Genomic DNA, 26,138 nt, shown 5'->3' on the forward strand with positions numbered 1-26,138 from the left:
TTCATATTATAAAAAAAATATTGCTGGTCTGTCTGTTTTTACCTTTTTCATCTATTGTGAGTGGAGAATATTAATGTATTAAAAACATGAAAGTCTGTGACATTTGCTTTACCCTGGATTATATGTTCAGATGATTTATGCTTCAAAAAAAAAATAGTCCCACTACAATCAGTATCCAGTTGATCTGGACTTTTACATAGTTAATTATTTTTACTGTCCTGTTTTCAATTTACCAGAAAAATGAGAGAAGAGAGTGAGGGAGGTCATAGATTACCTCCAATCCAAGCTCAAGCAAAACTAGTAAGAATGCAGTACAAAATGGACTCGAAGTCAGCCTGTTTTATCAAAATTTCACCCAACATTTAGGCACATATTTCTCTTTCTACTGATATCATCCAAAAATTATAAATGTAATATAAGGATAAAAATTGCTTATCAAAGCATGACCCCAAAGTACTGCTAATTAAGATGGTCTGTTGTCTATTTCTTAGCAGAGCTCTCCCCTCTAATTAAGATTAGTCCAGGAACTAGCTGGACAAAAGCTTATTGTAGCAGCTCCATTCTGCCTTATCGTTTTCCTTCCTTCCCTAATTCCTTGGCCCTCCCACCTACTGGAACCCTTAGCCCTCTCTGTCCCCTGATATTTTCCATGAAGAGCTGTCATCTGAAGATGGGCATCATTCTCTTGGGTGTGTGTCTGACTGTCAAGGAGAAGAGGTGTTCCTGCATTGTTGTAGAGACACTGTGGGTTCTGATGCTAATTTTGTTGGTTCAAAACAAGAGATATCTGAACATATGTAGAAGTTTATTATGAACCAGAGCATTTTAACCTTTTTCATTAATTGCTGTCTTTGATTTTTTTCTTTCACCATGGTTAATCCAAAAACTAATATGATCTCGATCTTTAAACTACATACATGACTTTGTTTAAGCAATTTTCCCCAACAGTACCACAATTTTATTAGACTATTTGAATGTTAGGCATAAAAAATAGTCCCCATTTCAACATGACTGAATTTTAAATGTATATAACTTTTCTGTTTTAAGTATCAGATGTGGAAGTATAGTGATTAAAGGAAAGATAAAATTAGCTAATCTTTTCAAAGCAGATTTGTTAACAAGAGATGAAATCTGTGTTAACAGAATGAGACATGGCTCCGCTTGGCATACCTTACACACAGCAGCTTGCATAATTGCATCAAATCCACCTTCCGGGGTGTCAATATTAGCAGAAATTTTCTGATTCTTCACAATTTCATTGAATCTTTCGGCATCATTTGTCAGTGGCAAAATGTGTTTGAATCCAAATGTAGGCAAGCAAAAGTACGGGATACTACTGCAAAAGCAAGATGCAAAGCATTCTTGATGAAATATGATACAACACACAATTAATGGGTTGAATAACCTAGCAACATTTCCTTAAATGAAAATGAGTATTTCTAAAGTGCCTGATTCTGTAACTTGGCCGTGAGTCTCACTGTTTAGGTTGCTTCATTGTCTCCGACCACCTCCTCTTCCCAAGGGGCCTTGCACTCGCTCAGACACAGAAAACAGATAATCAGCTGGTCAGACTCCCTACTTGTGTACGTGTGTGTGTAAGTAATCACTACCTTTCACTGCCTCAATCAAAATCCACCATTTAGTTTACATGGTGACAACAATTCCTTTGTATTTTGATAGCTTAAACTGTTATCAAGTATGAGTCACCCTTGAGCAAGACTGAGAGAGGAACTTCTTCCTCCTCGGCTCAGTCCTGCCTGTCAAGGCCCTAAAAATGAGAGCAAAGCTCTTGATTCTAGAGCCCAACTGTACTATGATAGAACAGACTAGTGTGGGCCAGCCTGGGATTAAAACCACCACTTAAAACAGTTTATATACGTGGGGGAAATGCCATGTTAGGATGAGATTGCAGTAGAACAGAAATTGCTGATCCCAAATTCAGCCACATCTTATTCCGAAAGCCAGTCAGTAGCTGTGCATGAGACTTTAGGCAAGTTATTCATCATTTCTGAGCTTTGGGTTCTTTTTGTAAAATGGAGATATTGATATAGAGCAGAGGTTCTCAAAGTCTGGTCCCTGGACCAGCAGCATTAATCATCATATGGGAACTTGTTACAAATGCGAAACCTGGGGTACAACTCCAGACCTGCTGAGTCAGAAGTGTTAGGGTTGGGCTCAGAGATCTGTGTTACCAAGTCTTCCTGATGCATTCCAAAGTTTGAGAAACAGTGGTGTAGTAATACAGAGACAAAATGGGGTAGCCCCCAGTGAACCTGCAGGGTGCTGCCTGGGAGAGCTGATTGGCTTATATGAGCAGCTTTGCAAGTTCAGCATCCTGTCTTGTCAGCACAAAGAGCCAGTGCATCCTTCAGGATTAGGCTCCTGTTCACCAAATCCATCTACCTGCGGTAGACAGTCAATCCTCATTCTTCACAGATTCCATGTCAGCGAAAATCCATATTGCTAAAATTTATTTGTAACCCTAAATTAACACTTTCAGTATGCCATCATTCATATACATGCACAGAGTGGTAAAAAAATTTGGGTCACCTGATACCTATGTTCCCAGCTGAGGTCAAATAAAGCTCTGCCTTCTTGCTTCAGTGCCCTGAAGCTGAAACAAGCGCTGTTGACAAGTGTCCTTTTTGTAATCTATTTGGTGCTATGCTTTTTGCATTTCTGTGCTTTTTTTTTTTTTTTTTTGGTGATTTTGCTGTTGAGGATGGCCCCTAAGTGTAGTTAGGGCTGATCTGCTATCTAGGGATCCCAAGTGCAAGAGGACTGTGATGTGCCTTATGGAGTAAATATGTGTTTTAGATAAACCCTGAGTTATAGTGCTGTTGGCTGTGATTTCAATGTTAATATGTTAACACTGTATATTTAACAAGGTGCCTTTAAACAGAAACACATGGGAAACAAAGTTATATATTGCTCAGTTGGTGAAAAAGTGACCAGAAACTCTCAGGAACCTAACCCCGTGTGTCCCCAGGAGCAATGGCTTGGCATTCTCTAAGGCAGTGTCTGAGGAGACGTTATAGAACAAGACTCCCATAAATGATGAGAATCAACTAAATATATACAAGTCAGGATGACTATGGATTTGTTTACACTTAGAAATGGAGCTTTCCTGGAACCAGAATGCTGGTGTCTGCAAGGATTATTGTTTACTTCCTGTCAGTAGACTTTCATAGAAAGCAGGTCATAATCTGATGTGTCCTTAGACTTCAGGACAAGGGGAGTCAGAGGTCCCCAGCACTGAATGGTACAGTCTGAGAAGTTCCATTTTCTTAAAGGGGTATTTTTAATTTTTGAATGATTTTAAGAATTCTGTCTCAAGAATATTAAACTCTTGTCCTTGTTAGTTTAATTTTGTTTACAATGGTTCTGGATATATACCTTAAAACTTTTTATGTAGTCGAATGTTTTCCCACCTTCAAATATGAGATGTATTTTAAAGTGTGAAATGAGAAATTAAAAAAAAAAAAGTTCATCTATTAAATCACAGTGATTTAGCATTTGTCCTAGTTGCTCCTGTAGTATTTAAAGTAGCTGTATGGTAGAAGAAAATGCATTAGATTTAAAATAAAAAGACTGAATAGTCATTTATTCTTGGGCAACTTACTTACCACTGGACCTTAGTGTCCTCATCTGTAAAATGAGGGTGATAATAGTACCTACTTCACAAGGTTGTTGTGAAAATTACATAAAAAGTATTTTATGAAAAGTATGTAACTGTGTGAGGTGGACCACTGTCTCTGGAGCCCAGCTATTCTTGGAAATTGTTTGTTTAATGTTTCATTTGGGGCTGGTGGTTCACACTATACCAGATGGTATCTGAGCATCTGCTGGAGCCAAAGAACTAGCATTCCTATCTTTTGGTAAGAAATTTGCATCTTTGTTGGTTAGAATTATTTGCTATGTAGTTCTTACTGGAACTCTAATCTTTTGGAAAGGGGAATAAAATTTCATTTAATTCACTAGACAGACTCATGTGCTGAGGGATGAATGTAGTTAAAGCAAAGCAGAATGGCAGACCTGGTCATGCCAGGAAATTTTGAGTGGAGACTGTCCACTTTGGTGAGAATTAATCCTCTAACAAATGCTTATATTTGTTTGTTAGTTTCTTAGCACAGCAATTGAAGGAATCTCTCATTTCCAAATAACTTGATTTTGAGTCCCTAGACAGCAATAGATTTGCATTTAAAATGCATTCAAATTTAAAATTATAAAACGCAATATAAAAAGTACTACTTATATTTTTCATTAAGACTTTAAATAAATATTCATAAAATAAGACTACAACAATATATATTGAAAGTGTCACACCATCTTTTTTGAGTGGGATGAGAAACGATTTCCATTTTCTTCTTTTCGTTTGTAGTCTCACATGGGCTTATTACCTTTGTAATAAGAAATTATTCTCTACACTCATATGTGTTTTTATGTGTGTACACATAGGAAATCTAAGCATTTCATGGTTCAGTTTTCTCTTCTGCAAATCTACAATGAATTTCTCATTGTTCATGTCAGATTCAAAAACAAAACAAAACATCATAGCATCCATAAAATGATATTTCTAAAAATCCCTCAAAGTGATGGAGAAAACTTAACCTTTGTGCTATTAAATATTTTAAAATACATATTACAACTCATATACAAATATGAAAATGGAGACGATATGGGTTTCTTTGCTGCATCTTAGACAACAGAATAAGGGAAACATCTTTCAAAAATGTAACCCATTAAGGCTTCTTACTTGGTGAAATGAATTTTTAGTGACCGTCCATCTAATGATGATAAAAAAGGAAAGCTACTCTGAAAAACACTAGAGATTACATTAAAACAGAGGTTTTGAAAGTGTGGTGTGGCAGGCACACAGAGGTCCCTGAGACCCTTCCAGAGCGTCCTTAAGGTCAAACGTTTTTCATAATAATAAGAGATGTTATTTGTCTTTTTCACTGTTGCCATTTCCACAGATGATGCAGAGCAATGGTGAGGAAAGCTGCTGGTGCCTTAGCACAGATCAAGGCAGTGGCAGCCAACTGCCTCATATTCCTTATATTCTTTCTTACCAGCAAGCATTCACCATAATTTTTTTAAATTCTAGTTTCACTTAATTGTCCTTGATAAGGCAGTGAAGGTTCTTAATTTTATTAGGTCTACACCCTTGGATACATGCCTGTTAAAAACTATTTCTGTGTGACCACATGGGAACTCTGCATGGAGCATTACTTCTGCACATTAAAGTACATGTTTACAGTGGAAAAGCACTTCTGCAATTGTTTGAACTGAACTGGCCTTTTAAATGAAATAACCATTTTACCTGAAAGAATGCTTGACAACCAAACTACTATTCCAACTTAAGTTTTTGGCAGACATGTTCTTAAAAATGAAGAAAGTTAAGCCTGTTACTTTCAGGAAAACAGCTATCAGTATTTATTGCCAATGATGAAATCTGAGGTAACCAGACAATTAGAATTTCAGAAAACTTTCATCTGCCACCCATGAGATTAACAGTTTCCCAATATTTCAAGACTTATCTGATGGATGATGTTACCAAATATGATTTTTTTATATTACATCATGAAATTTGGAAGATCTATGTAACTCACTGAAATGACATTTTCCAAATGGCCGAAGCATTATATTACAACATCACACACACACACACACACACACACACACACGCTCCAGTAAAAGAGCCATTCAAAGTGCAAAACAGACCAATGGCTTTTAATGTAAGAAAATATGAAAAGTTCATTGATATTGTTTTAGATTCCACATTGAAACTAAATTTGCCTCTTGTCCTATTTGAATGTATTATCGAAGAAAAATGTCACAGTCACTGGAAAAAACTATTAACTGTTTCTTCCTTTTCCAACTATACATCCACATGAGGCTTGACTTTCTTCATGGAATTCAACCAAAACAAAGTATTACAACAAATTAAATAAAGAAGCAGATCTGACAACCTAGTTGTCTTCTATTAAATCAGATACTTCAAGAGATTTGTAAAAATGCCAGGCAGTGCCACTCCTCTTGCAAATTTTTGTTTTGGAAAATGTAGTTATTTCTCCTACAGATGTGTTATTACAGAAATACACAGTGTGTTTCTTATTGTAATTATTAAATGAATTGATAAATAATTATTTTTAGAGTTTCTTGATTTTTCACTCTAATATGCTGAATATTGATAGCTTTCTATCTATCTTTGGGGGTCTTAACTTTTAATTGTAAGAGAGTCCTGAGATCTAAAAGTTTGAGGACCATTAGATCAAAATAACTGGAGAAAATAAGTTTTGATGAGAGGAAGGAAATTAAAACTGATTTGGGTTTTTTTTTTTTCGGTTTGTTCTTATTTTAATTTTTATATTTATCTACATATTTGCCACTTGTGTTCTTCATTGCCTTATATGGAGCTAAATGAGCATTTGTCTGGTGTAATATTCCTCAGAGAGTTCTCAGAGAACTTCCTTTAATATTTCTTTTCATACACATCTGTTGGTGATTAATCCCTATGGCTTTTTTTTTTTTTTTTTTTTTTTTTTTGGTTTGAAACAGTATTTCACTTCCATTTTTGAAAGATATTTTCATTGCATATGGAATTCTAGGTTGACAGCCTTCACCTTTCCTCCCAATACCTGCAGTTGCTTCATTGTCTTCTGGCTTTCAGCTTCTGACAGTTCTGTTGTCATCCTGATCTTTGTCCTCTGACTTTTTTCCGGGCTACTCTTAAATCTTTATCACCAGTAAAACTGGTTTTGAATGTCTGTGATGTTCTGAGCTCATTCAGTTCTTATGATTAACCCAGGGAGTGAATATTATTAGTTTTCATTTGTAGATGAAGAGACGGGGACTCCAAGAGCAAAAGTTTCTTGTCCAAGGTTATGATTTAAGCCCAGGTCTGCAAAACTCCATGCTCTTTCCTCTTATTCTCATTGCCTTCCCACTAAAGAACATTTTATTCCATAATTATAGGGTTTGGATTGATCAAAGGATTGACTTTTGTTCTTGGTGTTTGAGATCTTGGTGTGTAAATGTGTGGGGGATGGAATCTGGACAGAGTCACTAAGAGAATTAAGTATATAATTAGAAAGGAAAAAAATATAATCTTGCAACAACAACAAAAACTCATTATTTATGATTTTATCTAATGGTAAATTTTGCCGAAAAGGAAAAAAAGAAGCACTTCTGGAAAATAAGAAAATATTGACCTTTCGAGAGCTCACAGTGCGTGATCCTCCTTCGGATTCTCATCCCCTGCACCTTGTGCAGTGCTCTGGTCCACCCCTTACCACACTCTGCTGGGGCTGACAGTAGCTACCACTTCGTTGAGAGCTTCATGGTCAAGCCCAGTATCAAATGCTTCTCTTCACTAACTCACTCAATCCTTACAATCACTCTGTGTGACTGGTATTGTTATTCCAAAGTAAAGCTTTGAGAAGTGAATTGGTTCCCCTAAGGTGACATTATGAGTAAGTAGATGAACGGGTACACGATTACAAAGGTATATTCAATGGATCAATGCAACAGAACAGAATGTCCAAAATTAGATACTCAATTGCTTTTTAACAAAGACATCAAGATAATTCAATGGGAAAGGAAAATCTTGCTTAATAAATAGTGCCAAAGCAATTAGATAGTTACATGTAAACAAAAGATAAATCTAGACTTTTTTCCTCATTTCAAATACAAACTAATTTGAGATCAGAGACCTAAATGCATGAGCTTCAACCATGAAGCTTCCAGAGTGGAACATAGGAGGAATCTTTGCAACATTAGGATAGGCAAAGATTTCTTAGGACAAAATATACACTAATCATAAAATCAACAACTGATAAATTGGACTTCATAAAAATTAAAAATGTTTGCTTGACCAAAGACATTGATAGAAAAATGAAAATACAATACACTGACTAGGAGTAGATGTTTGCAAAATATATTTGACAAAGAACTTTTATCCAAATATGCAAAGAACTCATACAATGCAAAAGTAAGAAGAAAATCTAATTTTTAAAAATAGGAAAAATATTTGAAAAGATATTTCACAAAATAAGATATGAGAATGGTAAAAAAAAAAACCATATATGAAAAGACACTCAACATCACTTGTCATCAGAGAAATGCAAAGTAAAGCTACAATGAGATACACACATTTAGCCATATTAGAATGGCTAAAATTAAAAAGACTGAAATTACCAAGTATTAGCAAGGATTTGGAATAACTGGAACCCTCATATATTGCTGACAGAAGTGCAGAATGGTACATTCACTTTGGAAAACAATTTATAGTTTTAGTTCTAGTTATATAACAGTTATATAGTTATATATAGCTATATATATAAGTAACAGTTATAGTTACTTAAAAAATTAAAACTGTATTTATCATACATTCAGCAATTCTATTTCTAGGTATCTAGCCAAGGGAAATAAAAACATACATCCACGCAAAGACACATATGCAAATGATCATAGCAGTATTTTTTTCATCATTGCCAAAAATTGGGAAAGAACCCAAATGTCCATCTATGGAAGAATAAATAAAGTGTAGTAGATTCATACAAGGGACCATTACTTAAAACAAAAAAGAACAAACTGCTGCTGAATACAAAATCATGGATAAATCTCAAAAACATTATGTTGAGCAAAAGAAGCCAGGCACAAAAGATAATATGCCATCTTTTCCATTGATATGAAATCCAAGGATAGGCAAAACCAATCTAATTATAGAAATCAGAAAGTGTTTGCCTCTGGGAGGCAGAACTGACTATAAAGGGGCATAAGGAAACTTTCTGAGGTGATGGAAGCCTTCTACATCATGCTTTAAGTGGTGATTACACTAGTATATTGAACTGCCAGAACTCTTTAAACTGAACATTTCTGCTGTGTGTATTTTAGTACATGTCAATTATACCTCAAGAAAGGGGTGGGGGACAGACACTATCTCTGATACTTGCAACCAAATGTAATTCCTAAGAGTCACAATCAGTGATGAATTCTTTCCAAGGTCAAAATATTGTTGGCTGTCAGATTCTGGTTGTGACCACGTTGAAATGTCTTAAAATGATACTGTAAAAACAGTCTTTGGTAGAGATTGATTCCTTGGGAGTATACTGGTACTAAAAGTCCACATATGTTTGGAAAGCCATTTCACCTATATAAGATTCATAGTTGTAAAGGGCTTGGTTTTGGACCAACCCAGATCTTGGTGTAGATCACTGATTAGTCATGTGGCCTTGGGCAAATTACTAGCCTCTCAAAACCTCTGTTACTTCCTCTGAGTGTAGAGATAATGAAACCTGCTTTGTACTGCTGTTATTATGGAGGCTGAATGAGGTCACGTGTGTAAAACCTTCAGCACAGGGTCTGGCACAAAGCAAGTGATACCTTTTTTTCAATAGAATAGCAAATAATTTTATTTTGAACATGTCATTGTCATGTACAGGTAAGCTATCACCCAGATAATATAGGGTGTTAATAGCTGACTAGAGCATATTATAATGGAATCATTGCCTAATTTCCTATGAATTTGACAGCAGTGAAGGCTACCAAGTCTTTCCCGAAGGAATACGAGAAATTCGCATTTCCCAAAGGACATCTGAGGTAACTACAAAAACTGTTGGCAGTAGCCATTGTAGAGGAGAAGGATTCTCTGAGAAAGTGTGGTTTCCCGTCAGATAGCCTCAGAGAGTGGTGGTCATCGAGGACAGAAGGTCTCTGAGGTCTGGGAATGGGCTCAGGCCGGTGGAACCTACAGGGAAAGACTCGGTCCCCTTGTCTGCAGAGCACAAACCCAAATCTGCCACATCCTGACCTACACAGGGAGGTGGATGCTGGGAGAACCCAAGCTAGAACCATGTATTAAGATGACTTCCGCTTGGCTCCGAACAACCGCGGGCAACTGAGAGAGCCACTGAGATCCAATCCAACGGGAGGGAAATGTCCAGGAGCTAGTTAGTCAGCTCCTGCCAACTGCGGCTCAGAATGGGGCTGTCGCAACAGAAAGTTAGTGTTCAAAGATGCCAGAAAATCATTGGCTTACCTGCAAGGGTTGGCGATTTCTTCTGGTGTTGTTTTCATGAAAGGGGAGATGGGTTTTTCCACAAAAGAGCCGAAGCCCAGTCTAAAGTTGCTGGTTAATTTAGACATCTCCTTGGAAAGCAGGGAGCCCAGCTCCTTGATCGTGTTGAGGTCGTCGTCCATGGAGGCCGAGAGGTCCATGAGGTAATACAGGTCCACCGGGTAGTCCTCCGTCTGGCGGACTTGAACTTGCAGAGTCTGTTCACTGCCTGCAAAGCGCCCACAAGAAAAGCAAATCCATAAAAACGCGTGGAACTTAGTTGTGACTTGCCAATCACTGGCTATTTTATTCCAATAAGAACTTACTGAAGATACTTACAATTTCATAAACTATGTGGTAACGTTTATAAATGAACAAGCCCATGGAAATCTTTCAAAAGTGAGTTTAGAGCGACTGAAGGAGGTGAAAGCGAGGATACTTTATATCTCCTTGGGAGAACAAGCATCCATTTAGATGGAAGATAAGCTGAATTTTTTTGTATGTGGTTTTAGAAAAGGAGAAGGAAATAAAGAGGAGTTTAAAGCTACATTAGAACCCTTGAAGAAATGTGAGGTAAGCCTGAACATTTGAGTAATTCAAATTGTTACAATTAGATAAGGATTTTTTATTTTTTGTAACACATTTGGAGTACAAAATGACTAATGTGAATGTAAAAAGTGTTAGCCTAGCAATTTATTTCCCGCAGAATGGGAAATCTGAGTCACAGCAGTCAATGATACGTAATACGGTACAAGGTGTATAACGGAATAGAGGTCTGTATGTGGCATGAGATTTATTTACATGAGCCAGTGATTGTAAAAATCATAACATACCAGGTCTCAACTTAAGAGCCAAGCTTTGAGGTGTGATCTGAACGATGTTGGAACTATTTTTCTGTCTGCCTATGCTGAGAGGCTTATTCATAAGTATTTCCACTTGGGAGACAGGGTTTTCGATGAAGGTTATTTGACATCCTTTAGCCAAAAGATTTGCTGGGGTATCACACCTTTCTCCAACTCCAGACAGATGGGTAAAATTCTAAAAAAAAAAAAAAAAAAGAGAGAGAGAGAGAGAGAGAAATGAAGACCATAAAGAAGAAAAAGAAGATTAGTTTTTTATAAGATTATTTTTTGCTTGCTTTGCTAGTTAGGCATGTTGCCATAGTATATCCCCACATGCCTGACACTGATTATAGGTCTAAAGTTTAGCGGAATAACCAGAGAAATCTGCCAGTAAAATTCTGAGTAAAATTGGAGTTTTCTTTTCATTGTATTCAAGTGAATTCACTTAACAGTTGTTTGTTTATTTGTTTATTTAATACTCATTTCTTTAAAACTTCTCCTGTGCCATGACCAGATCCTTGAAACAGTTGGGTCATAGAGCAGACATCATCCCATGCATGACCTGTTCAGGGTGACCTATAGGTTTGTGGAATCCTAGGACTGTCCAAACTCTCAGTGTGTCTATTACCAAACCCGGTGACAAAGAGCCTTTTCTGTGGGTTCCTAAAGGGCAAAGATTGTGACATCTCCCACGCTACCTCTCTGTCCATTTAATTCATGGATGCAATTCCCTTATATTACAGTATTACTTCAATAATGTTGACCTCTTGGGGATTTTAAACTCAGGGTCTTAATGTGTTCCTGTTTAAGGTCTTTTAAAAATTTCTCCAACATTTGGAGGTGAGGAAGGGAAGTAAAAGGGTGTATGGTGTGAAAGACTGCTTTTCTGTGTAGGATTCAGGAGTTTCTCAGTTCCCTTCTGATTCACCTGGGTAGCTGGAGGCAGTGAGATGAAGTAGTTCTAGGCATAGGCATAGCTGTCAAACCCCGGAATACCCAGAACAGAGAGATGGGGTCAAGAGATTAACTCCTGTCCTAACCTGATAGCCAGGGCTGCTCTAGAGCTGGTGAGGCTACAGGCAAAGTTGAACTTGAGGCCCACTGACTCTCACGCCTGGAGAGAAGTGAACCAAGCTCATATTGTTTCTCCTCATTTGTTAGAATTCTAAGCTATTTTTGCTGTTTTACCAGCATTTCTTCTGAAATTGATTTATATAATTTGTTATCTATCAGCCGGGCCTGTGCATATTGGAGACCCTAGAGATGTATAGCAAATTCTGTAGTTTCCCATGATGTATCCAAAGAAGACAGTGGCTTAACAAGACCTCAGAATCCTTCTTAACACTGTGTCACTGCTACACCTATAATCACTGTGTTTGCCAAAATCTCAGAGATGATATTAACCCTGGAATCTATTTTCTATCTGCTCTAAGCAGAAGCCTAATTTACTTTTTGTTCCAACTGTCTCTACTGATATAATTATTTCTACTATTAGAGCAACCTCTCATAATAATCTGGCCTTAAAATTTGATAACAATTTGACTATGGAGTATTACCCACAAATAAAGCTATCAGTGGTAACTTAAGATGCTCTCTTAAAATGAATGCTAAAAAAGCACTACAGTGAAAATTTTAGAGGTGGGCATTTTGTTAGACTGATTTGTTGTTTTATGTCTCTGGCATGAAACTAACATTGACTACTGCAAGGAGTCAATATAAAAAAAAAAATACACGGGTTTTTCCCTCTTTGTATGTTTCCAAACCTGCTTTTGATACTTGTGCTCAAAACAGAGTAATTCCAGGCCTTTCTGCTTGAGCCCATTGGTGGAGGCAGCAGCCAGGAGTGAGCTGGGTTTGCGCTTCGTGGTCTGCAAGGCCTCCTTCCATGGACACATGGAACTTGGAATGTGGGTTTTAATAGTGACAGGCCAGTCCTAAGTTGGGTGACCAGGTTCATTCTCCTTGAACATGCTCCTCAGTTCTTGCTGAACTTGGCATTTGTGTGGTTTGATTTGTGTTTAGATTTTTTTTTATGACACTCAGTAGAGAACTATTTTAAATCAAGGAAGCAGCTCTTCACACACTTATTTTAATGTGTATGAATTACAAGGTCCTTGTCTAGCAGGAAACACTGCATAGGTGTGTTACAGGAGTTTGAATGTTCATATCTATTGGATATTGTTTTGGGAGAAGCCTGCAAATGCGAAAAGCACCAAACTTGAAATCAGAACATGTGAGTTCAAGGCACAAAGGGCCACTCCATCAGTTTTTGTTTGTTTGTTTGGTTGGTTGGTTTCTTTGACAAATAATATCAAAGTTTCTTTTACCACTAACGTTCTATTTTATAACTCTGGCTGGCAGTTGTGCAGGGTCATGTGATCACATGAAAAAAAATGAGAAATTGAGAGTTGGCGGGATTGTCTTAGAATACCCGAGATACACTTTAAATTGTGGGAACGTAAGCTCCTTGAAGGCAGAGACCATACCTTATTTAATGTTAGAATCCCTTGCATGTCGTGTGGTGCACTTGGCACTTACTAGGCACTCCAATAAATATTTACTGATTAAGACAAAGCTGTGCTCAATATTTAAAAAAAGAAAAAGAAAGAAAGAAAAGAAAGAGAAAGAGCAGCCCTTTCTTACCAGGAAACATTCACAGGTGGCTCTGTAGTGTCACAGGAGGCAGTGACTCAGGAGAGTTTTTCATACATTCCCCAGTCCCTCTTCTGCTGCTGTCACATAGTTTTTGGTTTGATCAGATGAGGAATGTCTGTTTCGCGCTTTGTCATTGGTGTGGTACAGAGTCAGCAAGCTCATGTAATTTTTAACAGAACTGGAGAATGTCTGAACAGTCAAACCTTACCCCAAACCTAGAATGCTTCTTTTAGATCCCAGTCAGTGATTCAGACAGGATGCTGGTTCCCAGATGGAACACAACTGTGATACTGAAATCCAACATATGTTGAACTTTAGAAAATATCATCTCTGTGATCTCTGATTACCCAGAGCCTCAGCATTTTACATGTAAGCAGTTCAAAATCGGCTTTAAAAATAAGAGGGGGAATCAGGTTCAATAAAGAACCTTGAGTTAAGCATATTTCAGAATAATTTGACATTCTCTGCCTCCTCAGACTGCTTTTGAACGTAATCACACAAGTGGCACTGTGAATCTCTAATGCTTACAGTTTCCTTTCCTGACTTGTTTTACTCCAGTAACCCCACAGAAAGCCGGACGCTATCGGAACAATCACTGAAGGAATCATCGTAAATGTAACTGCACTTTTTACAAACACGTCGAGGGCATTTGTTTTACCTCCTGAGAACACCAGGCACACTGAGGTCCGGCGAGCAAGCAGTCTTCGCAGGTTTCTGCCCCTCCCACGGCACAGCCACCTGTTTAAGCCCAGCAAGACACAGGGATTCAGCACACTCTCAGCCACTCGGTTTATGCGCCCTACGGCTGTTAAAGTGCTTGAACAAAACTATATCAGAGTTTATGTTTCAGTCTTCAAAGAGAAGTCCTTAAGCTGTTAGCTAGCAATCCATAGTGAAGTTCATATTTTACATCTATCACACTGGAAATATATATGTCTTATTAGTCCAAAATAATCATTCTCTTTTTCCTTAAAATATGAAAATGCCTCAATGTTCACAAACAGACTTACCATCCTCATTCAACATCATCCCCTTTAATTGCTCAAAAATTATTTGAATCCATTAAAGAATGCTTCTGTTTTAAATGCACAATATTTTTACTTTAAAAGTAAATCCCTTTTCTCTCTCAAGGTTGTTACTCTCAAGCGGAAGCCCTCATTGTACAATAAAATAGTTAGAAAAGTTACCAAAATGGTTGTCATGAAGTTATTAAGAAGTCCTAGTGTGCAGTAATGCTGTTTAATTCTCCTCATTAAAGTGCCCATGCAACCTTTGTATTTATTTACCTTAAGCCCAGAGCATTCACTGCGGGAGCAACCCTGCGTCTGCCTGTAATCTCTTAAAGTGTTCGCTCAATAGCAAAAGAGCAATTGAACAGATCAAATAAAAAATGACTTTCAGATCCAGTTTCTCAACCAAATGACAGGTTTGTCAGGCATACCACAAAAGCAGTATCTCGGAGGACTTGGGTCTTACCTTGTACGTGATCATTCCTTCCTAGAAATAGAAAGAGCAGGCAGAGCAGTTCAATCCCCATCCGTTTCAGTTCTCGCTGTGCAGACAGATTAAACATGAATTACCTTCAACATCACAAGACCAAAGCTGAACACCGTTAAAAATCTTTCCTTCTTGAAGTGTAAAATTTTAAATACTACTTACACTGCTTCGAAAAGAAACTTGAGATGTAAATTAAAAAGTTTTCATTAAGACTGAAATGAAAATAGAAGCTACCTGGGCAGGTAAAGAAGAAAAGCTGTGTTTAAGAGCAACTTCAACATGGTTTACTTCCTTGTTCTCCTTATAAGGAATGCAGGTGTACAGTCACCAAGAAGGTGGGGAAATTCATTCAGTAGAAATTTTTGTGTAACTTCTATTAGTCTCTCTGCATCCTAGAGAAAGTTGATACCTTTAGTAAAATACCGATCAATGAAATGTCAAAAGAGAAACTGAAAAACGATCCAAAGTTGTTTCTAAAATAATTGTAATGTAAACAGTAAAGATGAGAAGTAAAACACAAATATAGAGGTTACATCTAAGGAGGGTTTTAAAAAGGAGCCAAAGGAAAAAATACCTGAGATTTTTGTGTTCCATTGTTAAATCCTTTGCAGAGAATTGAAATGAACTCTGAAAAGTAAAAAAATTATGATTTTACAATTTAGAAGGCATGCTAGGGAAAAAATACTGTGTCCCCTTGTTTTTCAAGTTGGATGAAAGATATTTTCCCATAAGTATAGAATTCTTATTTAAAAGCATTATTAGAAAAAAATATATAATATATTAAAATCAAATTAGACCAAAATTAGTCTCAAGCAACAGCAACAATGGAAACAGAAACAGCGGTGCCCAAGACTCTGAATCCCTCCGGATAGTGACCAAGTTCTCTTTCTCAGGGACTGTCTCTGCTTCCAGCACACCACTTGGCACATAGAGGATATTTATTTGTTGAACAAAAAAGTGACAAATTAAAAATATCTACAATCTATGGCTAAATTCATGAATTCGATTATGAATTTTTACTAATATATTCAAACAGTGTTTGGGATTTGTAGATGCTGCAAACGAATGTTCACTTCAATACTCTCCAAACTGCCTGACCTTAGACAGGCTGCTTTGTGTCTGGGCTTATGTCCTGGGAGATTATCTTTTAAAAGTATATTTATAGGCAAGCATGTGAAACCTGTGAAGAGAGGAAAACTAATTATAGACTACTCAGGTTCTTCTCAGAAGGTTGTGTTCAATTTTGAACTCCATCATACACACGGAATCTGGAAGAACATGGCAAGAATCCTACAGAGAGAAACCAGAATTATTAAAGAATTGGAAGTATGCCTTTTGGGAGAAAAATAAAGTTATATAAAATCAGTTGATTTAGCTTGAAAAAGAAAGATTGAGGCACAGATTACCTGTGTCCCTCATATTACTTCTAGATAATACTTGCATCCTGTATTAGCTGTCATTCATTCATTTATTCATTCATCCATCCATCCATTCATTCATTCAGTAAATATTTATTCAGCATCTACTTTGTCCCAAGCATTGTTCTAGAAGCAGAGGATATGCCAGTGAACAAAGCCAAGCTCTTGGCACATGAAGCATATATTCTAGTGAGGAGACACAGATTCTTAAAATCAGGCTGTCATGGGGCTATGTAAATGATAAAGCCATGTAAGAGGAAAGAGGGGTAGGAAGGGTGTGTTATTTTATTTAGGATGGACAGGGAAGATTTCTGTGATTACTTGATGTCTGACAGAGCCCTAAATGACTTGGGCAATAAAGTGCAAAGGTGTTTTCAAGGTCAGCGGAGTACAAGAAAGGAGAGGGAGGGTGGTATCAAGTGAGGTCAACTTTAGAGGACGAGGTCAGATTGTATGCAGTCTTGACCTTGAGTTTTATTCTAGGTGTGTTGGAATGCCATTGGAAGATTGAAAGCAGGGGAAAACTATTATTTAATTTTTAATAGTTTTTAATTTTAGAAGAATCACTCTAGCTGCCGGGGAGGTTAGAATGCATGGGGTAAGAGTGTAAGGTGGGAGACCAATTAAGAATTTATGGCTCCTGTCTGGGACAGAGACAAGGTGATGGGGACCAGAATGTTGGTGATGTAGGAGGACAGAGGTGGTCAGACAGGGGATAGAATTTGAAAATAGAATGTGCTTATAGACTGAATGTGGGTATGGAAGAAAGAGAGACTTTTAGCCTGAGCAACTGACTGTATGATATTCTTTCCTGAGAGGGTAACCCTGGGGAAGGATCAGGTTTTGTGTGGAGAACGGGACTCAGGAACATGTTAATTTGGAGACGTCTAGATGACAACCAAGTGAAGATGCCACACAGGCAGTTTGATATTTGAGTTTGCAAATGGGATGATGGCAAAGTGTCAACTGTAAATTTGGGATCACCACCATAGACTTAAAGACATGAGGCTGAATGCGATCCCCAAGGAAAGGAAGAGCTCTGAGGACTGAGCCCTGGGGTCTGACAACATCTGGATATCAGGAGGAGAAGGATCCAGTAAAAGAAGCTGCGTTCTAAAGAACAAGCCTTCTTGCTCAAAAGGAACCTACCTTTGTTGGAAGATGATTCTCTTAGTTTCTTTCAAGTTTTAGAAGGCACATAATGCAGTTAGGACAGGGAAGCTGTATTCCCTGCTTGGGTTGTGAAGTAAGTGGAGGAAAGGCTTAAAATGCAGGGTGGAGAAAAGGGGCAGAATTTAAGAGAAGATACAAAGCAGAACAAGGTTTCAAGAAAACATCCTTCCACTCTGTTTTTTAACTTGGCACCAATATGGATAAGCCATACCAGGCTGTGCGATGGAAGGGGAACAGTCTTGCTTCTTGAAGATGTGGTGCCTGGTGCCCCCTCCTGGAAAGTACCCAGACACACCCGTGTGGTTGGAGGCAGCCCTAGTGGTTCCCTGAACTGGCCAGTACAGCACAAATTGTCTCGGATGAAAACTCGGTCCCCTTAGCCAAGCCAGACAGGTTAATTACCTCCGTTTCTCTGTGTATATGGACTTTGAAGTGGGAAATACAGATTAAAAATCAGGGATTCAGTAATGGGAGCTGAAGCTGGTGGAGAGGACATCACATTGAAGGAAATGTGATGATTCGGGAGTGAGCTGTTTTAGGAGGATTCGGCAGCTATGAGGAGACAGAAGCTGCAGGCAGAAGAAAAAAAGCTGTAATGAATAGACGCGGGTGGGTTGAGAGTATCACTAGTAAAGGCAGCCGAGAAGGGCCCCCGAGCCACGTGAGTGTGTATTCTTACAACAAATTACCATTGCTTGCAGGAGGTTGAGTTTCGGTTTTCTCTAAAATCAAGAGATCCTAAGTCACACCATCCTGTGGGCGCCAGGACAGACTCCTACCATCCCAATTGCTCAGCTGGGGACTCTGACTCCATCTGGAGGTCTGACCCACTTCAAGGGCAGAGCAGAGCACCACAGCAGCCCAGGGAGGCAGCACCTCCTGCACTCCACTCTTCATCTGGCCTTTGCTTCTGAGATGTAGAAATGGGCTGTCTGCAGTGGAGCCCTGACCTCAGGAAGCCATGTGAACCCATCTGACTCACTGAATTTGGCTTGGGTCACTCCCAGCCCCAGCCCCTCCCCCTCATTCACATCAGAGTAACAATCTAGGACCATCTGGGCAGCCCCAGGGCACCTCCAAACACTCCTAGGAGAGGAAACGCTGCATAAACCTGGCAGGAGCCAATGTGAACCCTGGGGACCTTAGTAATGACTGCCAGCTCTCAGGATGACCTTGCTATGTTATCTGCTTTATCTCAAGGACTGGTGACAAGTCTTCCTCAAGTTGTTTTTCTATGGAAACATCTTCTAGTGAGTAGCTAAAAGAAGACAGTGGAAACGAACGCTTTGCCTTTGGATCTGGAGCTGGTCGAATTGTGTGTGTGTGTGACGTGCTGCATGGTGGGCTGCTTGCGGACGGAATGCTGGGGCTGACCTGCAGGTGTGCCACTCAGGAAGCACAGAATCTGGAAGCGGACACCTTTTTTCATATTTCAAGACCTTCAGAAAAATCCTTTTAAAGAAGGATGTGTACCAGTTTCCTGGCATCTCAGTTTGTATGCCCACAATGTGCTAAGTGCTAGAGAAATTTTTTCTGGCCTAGGCCTTATATTCTGGTCTGGAGTTTATTTTTTTTTTATTATTATTGTGGTAAGATATACATAGCATAAAATTTATCATTATACCCATTTTTAAGTATAGAAGTTAATTGGCATTAAGAACATACACATTATCACACAACATTCACCACGATCCGTCTCCAGAAATGTTTCCTCATTCTAAACCCAAACTCTGTACCCATTAAACAATAACTTCACATTTTCCCCTCCCCACAGCCTCTGGAAACTACCATTCATTCTGCTTTCTGTCTGTATGAATTTGAGTGTTCTAGGTACCTCATGTAAGTGGGAAACATACTATAAAGTCTTTTGTGCCTGGCTTATTTCACTTAGCATAATGTTTTCAAGGTTCACTTACATTGTAGTATGTATCAGAATTCCATTCTTTTCAAGGGTGAATAATATTCCATTGTGTAGACACACTACATTTTATTTATGCATTCCCCTGCCACAGGACATTTAGGTTATTTCCACCTTTTAGCTATTGTGAACAATGCTGCTATCACTTTTGGTGTACAAGTGTCTATTTGAGTCTGGTCCTACTGTATATCCTTGGAGATAGCATTTATCTCTCAGGACTTTAGTTTCCAGACAATGAAGTAATGATAATATCCACTTTTCAGGATTATGGTGAAGATTTACCATTCTGGGATGAATCCAGATTTTATAGGGCCTGAAGATTATATAATTGAGGGGAGGCACTTCTTTAAGAAAAAGAATGCAAATGGGAAATAAATTGGATATGAAACTGTATATTTATTTAAAATGAGAGCGAGAGGGGAAAAAAAGTGACAACAAATTACTGAAGCCTTAGAGATTCAAGGCTCTTTCCTCTTGATAACACATCAAGCAGTTAACTGGAAATGCTTAGCTAGAAATGCTTCCTGATGGTAATCTGGCTTCCCATCCCACCTGGAGTCACCTGAAAGTCCCGGTCACTCCCAGGTAGCTGTGCAAGCCAGGGGCTGGGACTGAGGCTTCATCTGTTTATGGTAAATCCCCATCTGATTTCACTCATGATTCGTGTTTACTGTAGAGAGCTTTATTGAGCCCTTCCCGTGTGTCAAGCACTGTTAAATATTTTATTAGTATTGTCTGATTTCATTCTCACAATACCCCTATGAAGTGAGGACTGTTTTACCTCCATTTACCAGATGAGGAAACTGAGGCAGGAGGAGCTACATAACCTGCCCCTGGCTGCACTGCTGCTCAGGCAGCAGAGCCCTGGAGACAGATTTCTACCCCTATCCAAGCTCCACATCACCATACCAACTGCCTCCTGGTAGATAAGAGATGTCCAGGGAATCATAAAGCAGCTGTCAGTGAGAAAGGAAGTTCCCCAAGGAACTTTAGATGTGGTTGTGTCTCCATCTCTAGACCCCTTGTTCGAGCCCTGGCTCTGTGTCCAGCTGTGTCCCTCTTGGTTTGTTTGTTGTCCATCCTGTGGATCATTCACCACCAAAAATGAGACGAAACTGTGGTCCTGGGTTGTACAATCCTTTTCTTATTCCTCCTCTGACTTAAGTCCTGTAAAGATCACTTAAAAACAAACAAAACAGGAAGGAAAGGTGACAGGGCTGTCGGAAGCTGGGCCTGGCACCGAGTCCAGGAGAGGGCAATTGCCTGCACTTCCTGTAGCCTTCAAGTGACTCAGGATTAACTCCTGGTTCTCTGGCCACAGCCACCCTCCACCCCACCTTGGAGCTCAGGAGTCAGTCAACTATGAGGGAAAGGAAGATGGTTCTCACTTTGCAAGTCTGACCCCGATCTTGTATGTTAGACCTGCTTGAGAAAACCATTCACCTCTGGTTTTAGAAATTATTTTGAAGTCCTAAAAGAACTGAGCTCCTTCTGTCTTTTAGTTTGTGGAATAAATCCAAAGACAAGATTTTCCGTAAAATATCTGCGAATGTGAGTTTAATCTGATCTGACTCAGAACTAGACTCTCTTTTCACGTTCCTGTCTTCCCATCTATGAAGCAAATGGTCTGTCACGGCAAGAAGTCCCTGTGAACAGACGGAGACACTGATTGCAGAGTGACTCACTCATTCACAGCTTGCAGAACTGCTGAGCATTCTTTTCTCTTTTCTAAGAGATAAGCAGTCTAACCAGAAGTTAGGATTCTTGGTTTTAAGCAATATGTTTTTTTCTGATGAGCACCATCTCTTACTTCTGGGGCTGCAATGGGCAGGGCATGACTAGTAAAAATTGTCTAGTCATGCCCTGATTGAATGAGGAATTCTCATTCATTCATTAATTTACTCACTCACTCATTCAGGAAGTATCTATTGAGATCCTACTAGGTGCCAGGCACTGTTCTGGGGGCATAGTGTTGACTAAAACCGACAAAGTCTCTGCCTCGTGGAGCTTATGTCCCTGTAGAAGAGACAGACAGTAAATACTCAGACAAATAAAGATATTAGGTGGTGATAAATGCTGAAAAAAATAAAGAATGGTAAGAGGTCAGAGAGTAACCAAGGTGGGGTGCTCAAGGAAGCCTCTGATAAGGTGGCATTTGGCGGTGCCATGGGGAAGCAAGGGAGGGAGTCACACAGGTAACTGGAGGAAGAGCAAGTACCAGGTTCTAGGCAGGAGTGTTTGGGGGCAACGGAGGTGGCTGGTGAGACTGGAGGGGAGCAAGGGGTGAGCACAAGGAGGTAATAGTGAACAGAACAGAACGGCAAGGGGGCACTGGGGAGTGCATCAGGAGAGCCCCGTGGGCCGCGGTCAGGGCTCTGGATTTGTATTTTGAGTGCAAAGGGAAGTGTTGATGGGGTTTTGGTGGGTCATGATGTCGCTTGTGTTTTGAAAGGATCACTCTGAGCAGACTGTAGAAGCTTCAAGGATGAAGCAGGGAGACTTATCAGAGGCTATTTCAGCATTTGAGGCCAAAGATGATGAAGGCTAGGATGAGGAAGGTTGTGAGAACTGGTTGGATTCTGAATATACTTCTGGGATAGACAGGATTTACAAATGGACTGCTTGTGGAGAAGGAGAGAAACCAAGGGCCCAACAATGACTCCAAGAGTAATGCAGACACCTGTGCAGTAACCCCGGCATCGCCAACAGGTCTCTCCAGACACGTCACAGAGACTTTGTACAGTATGTGCCCATCGTAAGAGCCATTGTGAGTTCTATTGGACTCTCTTAACCCGTGGAGCCAGGTGGAGTTGTGAGTGTGCAAAAGGTGTCTGTCGCAGCGCAGAAGGGCAGAACGATGCAGAAGTGCCCTTTGGTGGGACTGTCTACATGCTTCTGTTGTTAGCATTCCTTCAGTCCAGTGAAAGTCCGATTAGGAGGCATCTTCTGTTCTGGAATTCTCCACAACTTGGCATTTGGGGAGCAAAAGAAAACCTGTAATACCCCAGGGTCCTGCCATCCTCTCTAGCTGCGCTTGGAGACCACCGAGGTCAGTATCAGCAGCAAAAGAGTCTGCCCTAGCAGATTTTAAAAAAACACATTCCTCAGTAGGCCTCTCACTGTAAGGAGGCAGATGAGATGGGCATATTTTACTTAAAGACAAAATCTTGTAAAGTAGAAGGCTGTCTGATTTCTTTTGACCTTAAAGATGCAATTTCTGCAGCTACAGCATGAAGGAAGGTTGTCATTCTTTAACAAGCTGGGAGAAATGGTGGCCAATGATTATGTTTGAGGAATATCCTCGAGGAGGTCTGTGGAGGATTTATTACATCTGAGGGACTTCTCTGATTGTCGGTGATGCCCACTTACTGAATCCTCTCAGTAAGTTTCTGCAAATTCAAATAGGGTAAAGGATTGAGTGTGATGCCAACACTCCAATCATTAAAAATGTCTAAACAACAGATTATTCTAAAAAGCTATTCAAAATGTCATTAACCTGGAGATGTCTCAAGAATTAGAAGAGGAGAAAGAAGAAAAGCCTTTAAAAGCAGACTTCTCTGGCATCTAATTAAAGAAGGTACATTGAATTTTTATACAACAGAAGCGGTGGATCTATACACTGTTAGGGCATAATTACTTTCAGACCAACAGTGGCTCCAATGGGGTGTCAGATGTGAGAGCTCATTTGAGGGAAAACTGCCTGCCTGTCCTGCAGCCTGTTGTTTCCACACCACCCTGGGTGAAGCTGTGCTTGACGCCCATTCCCGAAGCCAACACTGGGGAGCCGGGGGAGGGAATGACAGGGTTTCAACCCATGCCCCGTGCAGCTAACAGCTCAACTGCAGTTTCGACATTTATGAATAATTTTCTGCATATCAAGGAGATCAAAGTTTTAACGTTCCAGCCCAAACACATAAAATGAAAGTTTTTTGATAGAAGAAAATTGCTGTTGGTTGCAAATATTTTGGGAGGTTTTGAGGGGCAAAGATTCCTTACATATTAATGAAATTATGATTATTTTGGACATCAATAGAGTAGTGTCCAACTGTTGTCAGCCCTGGTCTCGTTCCAGACATTGGTGGATTGTTGGACATTTGTTGCATGGTGTAAATTAGTCTTGAAATGGTTTAGCGTCTAGACTTAAGGCAATCAGGGACTAGGAAGACAGGATTTAAATATTAACTCAACCAACAGAGCAATTTATTTTTATGTATGTTGCTGAAGGAAGAGCACTGAATAAAGTACGGACTTTAGATAATAATAATGTATCAATATTATTTCCCAACCTGTACTCTGAAGAGATGTGTTAATCCTTGCCCTGATAATGAAATGTTCCTATAGTTTAGTTAATACAGACGATTAAATCTCCCCTATTAGAAAGTCATGATGCACACTAACCTATTAAGCACCACAAGAAGCCCCACAGTGAAGAAAATTGCCTACCTTTGTTTAATAATTAAACAGAAAAGTATTTGCTTAAGGAAAGCCTTTTTTTCTCTAGGTACTTATTAGCATCTCTGAATCCATTTCCACCTAATATCGTTTCAGAGGTGCTTGAAGAGAGTAGAGATGTACTGAAAATTTTATGACATTTTACCTTTCCTGCTGTCAAAGAGACCCAGAATCAATTTTTAAATTATAGCCAAATTTCTGAAGAAAATCCAGATATGAATCCATTTCCTGCTGCATTTCAAATGTATTATATGATTCTAAGAGCTTTCAAGATGGCTTTTCTTGGGAAAAAAAAACAAAAAACCTCTCTTTTCTGAGGGAAGTCCAGAGGGCAGGTCCATTTCAATGATAGTTCAGATCAAGCACTTAGAGCAATGATGACTCACCTCCAGACTCAGTCCCAGGCCTTGACTTTGGTTACTTAAAAGGCCCAAACAGCACAGTCTTAGCTAGGCCAGGTCCCTTGTGAATGGATTGCCAGCGCCGCTGTATGGTGCCCGCCTGTGACACACCCTCCCCTGGGCAGAGGCTCCCACTGCCGCTTGAGTCTGCCCTTCGGATGTTCCTTTTTTGGTGAAACAGCCCATCTTCAAGCTTTCAACTCTCTATCAGTCAACCCATCTTGCTTGCGGAAGGTCTAGAAGAGTAGTTCCCTTAAGACAACAGCATTCTCCTTTTTGGGTAGGAAGCATCTCCTCAGGTGAGAAAGTGTGCAACAGTTTGTCCACACTTGTCTCCCTTCCTTCTTTCTCAGGCCCTTAGGAGGCACGGCTTCAGGCGAGGTGAGAACAATCCGCCTGAGTCTGGCCCTCCACTCCTACGCCCTCATTCTCCTGGGAAACCTCACTTCTTACAATGGTCAGTTTTATGTCCTTCTTTAACAATAAAAGTGTTATTCCTTCAACGAGATGGAAATCTAGGCAAATAAGGAAGAAACATGTAATTTGTCTGCCTTGTCGGATGTCAAAACAGCAGTCACTGTAACCCATTCTGCTTGTTTTCCCAAAAAAGTAGGGAAAATACGATGTAGGTTTCTTTTAAAAATTGAACCAAGTAGCAGATTTCAGACAACCTTACTCTTAAAATGTAGAATCAAAATACAGCATCATTTTACTTAGAAAAAAACCCAAACTATTTAGCCTGTTTCACAGAACACTACAAGTACTAATTCCTTGGACTTGATGCTAGCTATAAAACAACAGCTAACAATAACTGTTAACAACGGCTCTTACAGTGTGCCAGACACTTTAAATCTTTATCACACTGTGAGGTGAGGTACTGATATTTTCCCCCTTTAAAAAATAATATTTAATTTTATTTATTTTAGAACAGTTTTAGATTAATTCAGAGAGTTTCCATATTCCTCACCTCCAGTCTATTGGTAACATCTTACATTAGTATGCTATATTTGTTAATAAACCAATATTGATACATTATTGTTATCTAAAGTCCATACTTCATTCAAATTTCCTTAGTTTTTACTTAATGTCCTTTTTTTGATTCAAGAATCCCACACAAGAGTAAACAATAAGGATCTACTGTATAGCACAGGGAACTATATTCAGTATCTTGTAATAATCTATAATGGAAAAGACTCTGGGGTTAAAAAAAGGAATCCCATCCAGAAAACCACATAACATCTGTTGTCATGTCTCCTCAGGCTCCTCTGGAATTCTCTCCATTATACAAAAAGAAAAAGTGTGGCACAGAGAGAGGCTGAATAACTTGCCCAAGGTCTCATAGTTACTAAGTGGAAAAGTTGGCCTTAAATCCAGGCAGTCTGATTCTAGGCATGTGGTTAACCTTTGTCTATTGTTACCCTAATCGTATTATTTCAACGTGCATTTCTTAAGTTATTTGTCAGTTCAGGCAGCAGAGAGGTGAGCATAGCTGTCCCCAGTGCCCCCAGTCAGGAACTGGGCATAGTCACACGGGCAGTTTTCAATAATAGGACATTGGCTCTCTGACTCTCAGAGCCTTGAGTAGATCCTGGAGGAAGTCAGGTGGCTTAAAACAACAGAAATTTATTCTCACACAGGTCAAAAGGCCCAAAGTCTGAAGTCCAGGTGTTGGCAGGGCAGGTTCTTTCTGGAGGCTCTGAGGGAGAAACCATCCCATGCCTA

The 26,138-nt window shown here is 39.4% G+C and overlaps 1 protein-coding gene across 4 annotated transcripts in view; it reads right to left on the reverse strand.

The window, feature by feature from the left end:
• Positions 1–26,138, reverse strand: part of ITGB6 (integrin subunit beta 6) — a 116,055-nt gene that overhangs the window by 55,489 nt on the left and 34,428 nt on the right. For 2 of the 4 annotated variants that reach the window (XR_004319888.1, XM_006176796.3), the window contains exons 2-8: positions 15,629–15,681; positions 15,217–15,446; positions 15,034–15,109; positions 14,216–14,295; positions 10,894–11,098; positions 10,043–10,289; positions 1,171–1,336 (exon numbers count right to left, since the gene is read on the reverse strand). Coding sequence is in view for 2 of the 4 variants with exons in the window: in XM_006176796.3 (XP_006176858.1) it covers positions 1,171–1,336; positions 10,043–10,289; positions 10,894–11,098; positions 14,216–14,295; positions 15,034–15,094 (759 nt within the window). In the remaining 2 variants the exon portion in view is untranslated. Of the gene's footprint in view, positions 1–1,170; positions 1,337–10,042; positions 10,290–10,893; positions 11,099–14,215; positions 14,296–15,033; positions 15,110–15,216; positions 15,447–15,628; positions 15,682–26,138 lie in introns of those variants that run through there. The other 2 variants (XR_004319889.1, XM_014552448.2) reach the window with 2 other exon arrangements.

This window comes from Camelus ferus, chromosome 5 (assembly GCF_009834535.1).
Source record: "Camelus ferus isolate YT-003-E chromosome 5, BCGSAC_Cfer_1.0, whole genome shotgun sequence".
Classification (NCBI taxonomy): Eukaryota; Metazoa; Chordata; class Mammalia; order Artiodactyla; family Camelidae; genus Camelus; species Camelus ferus.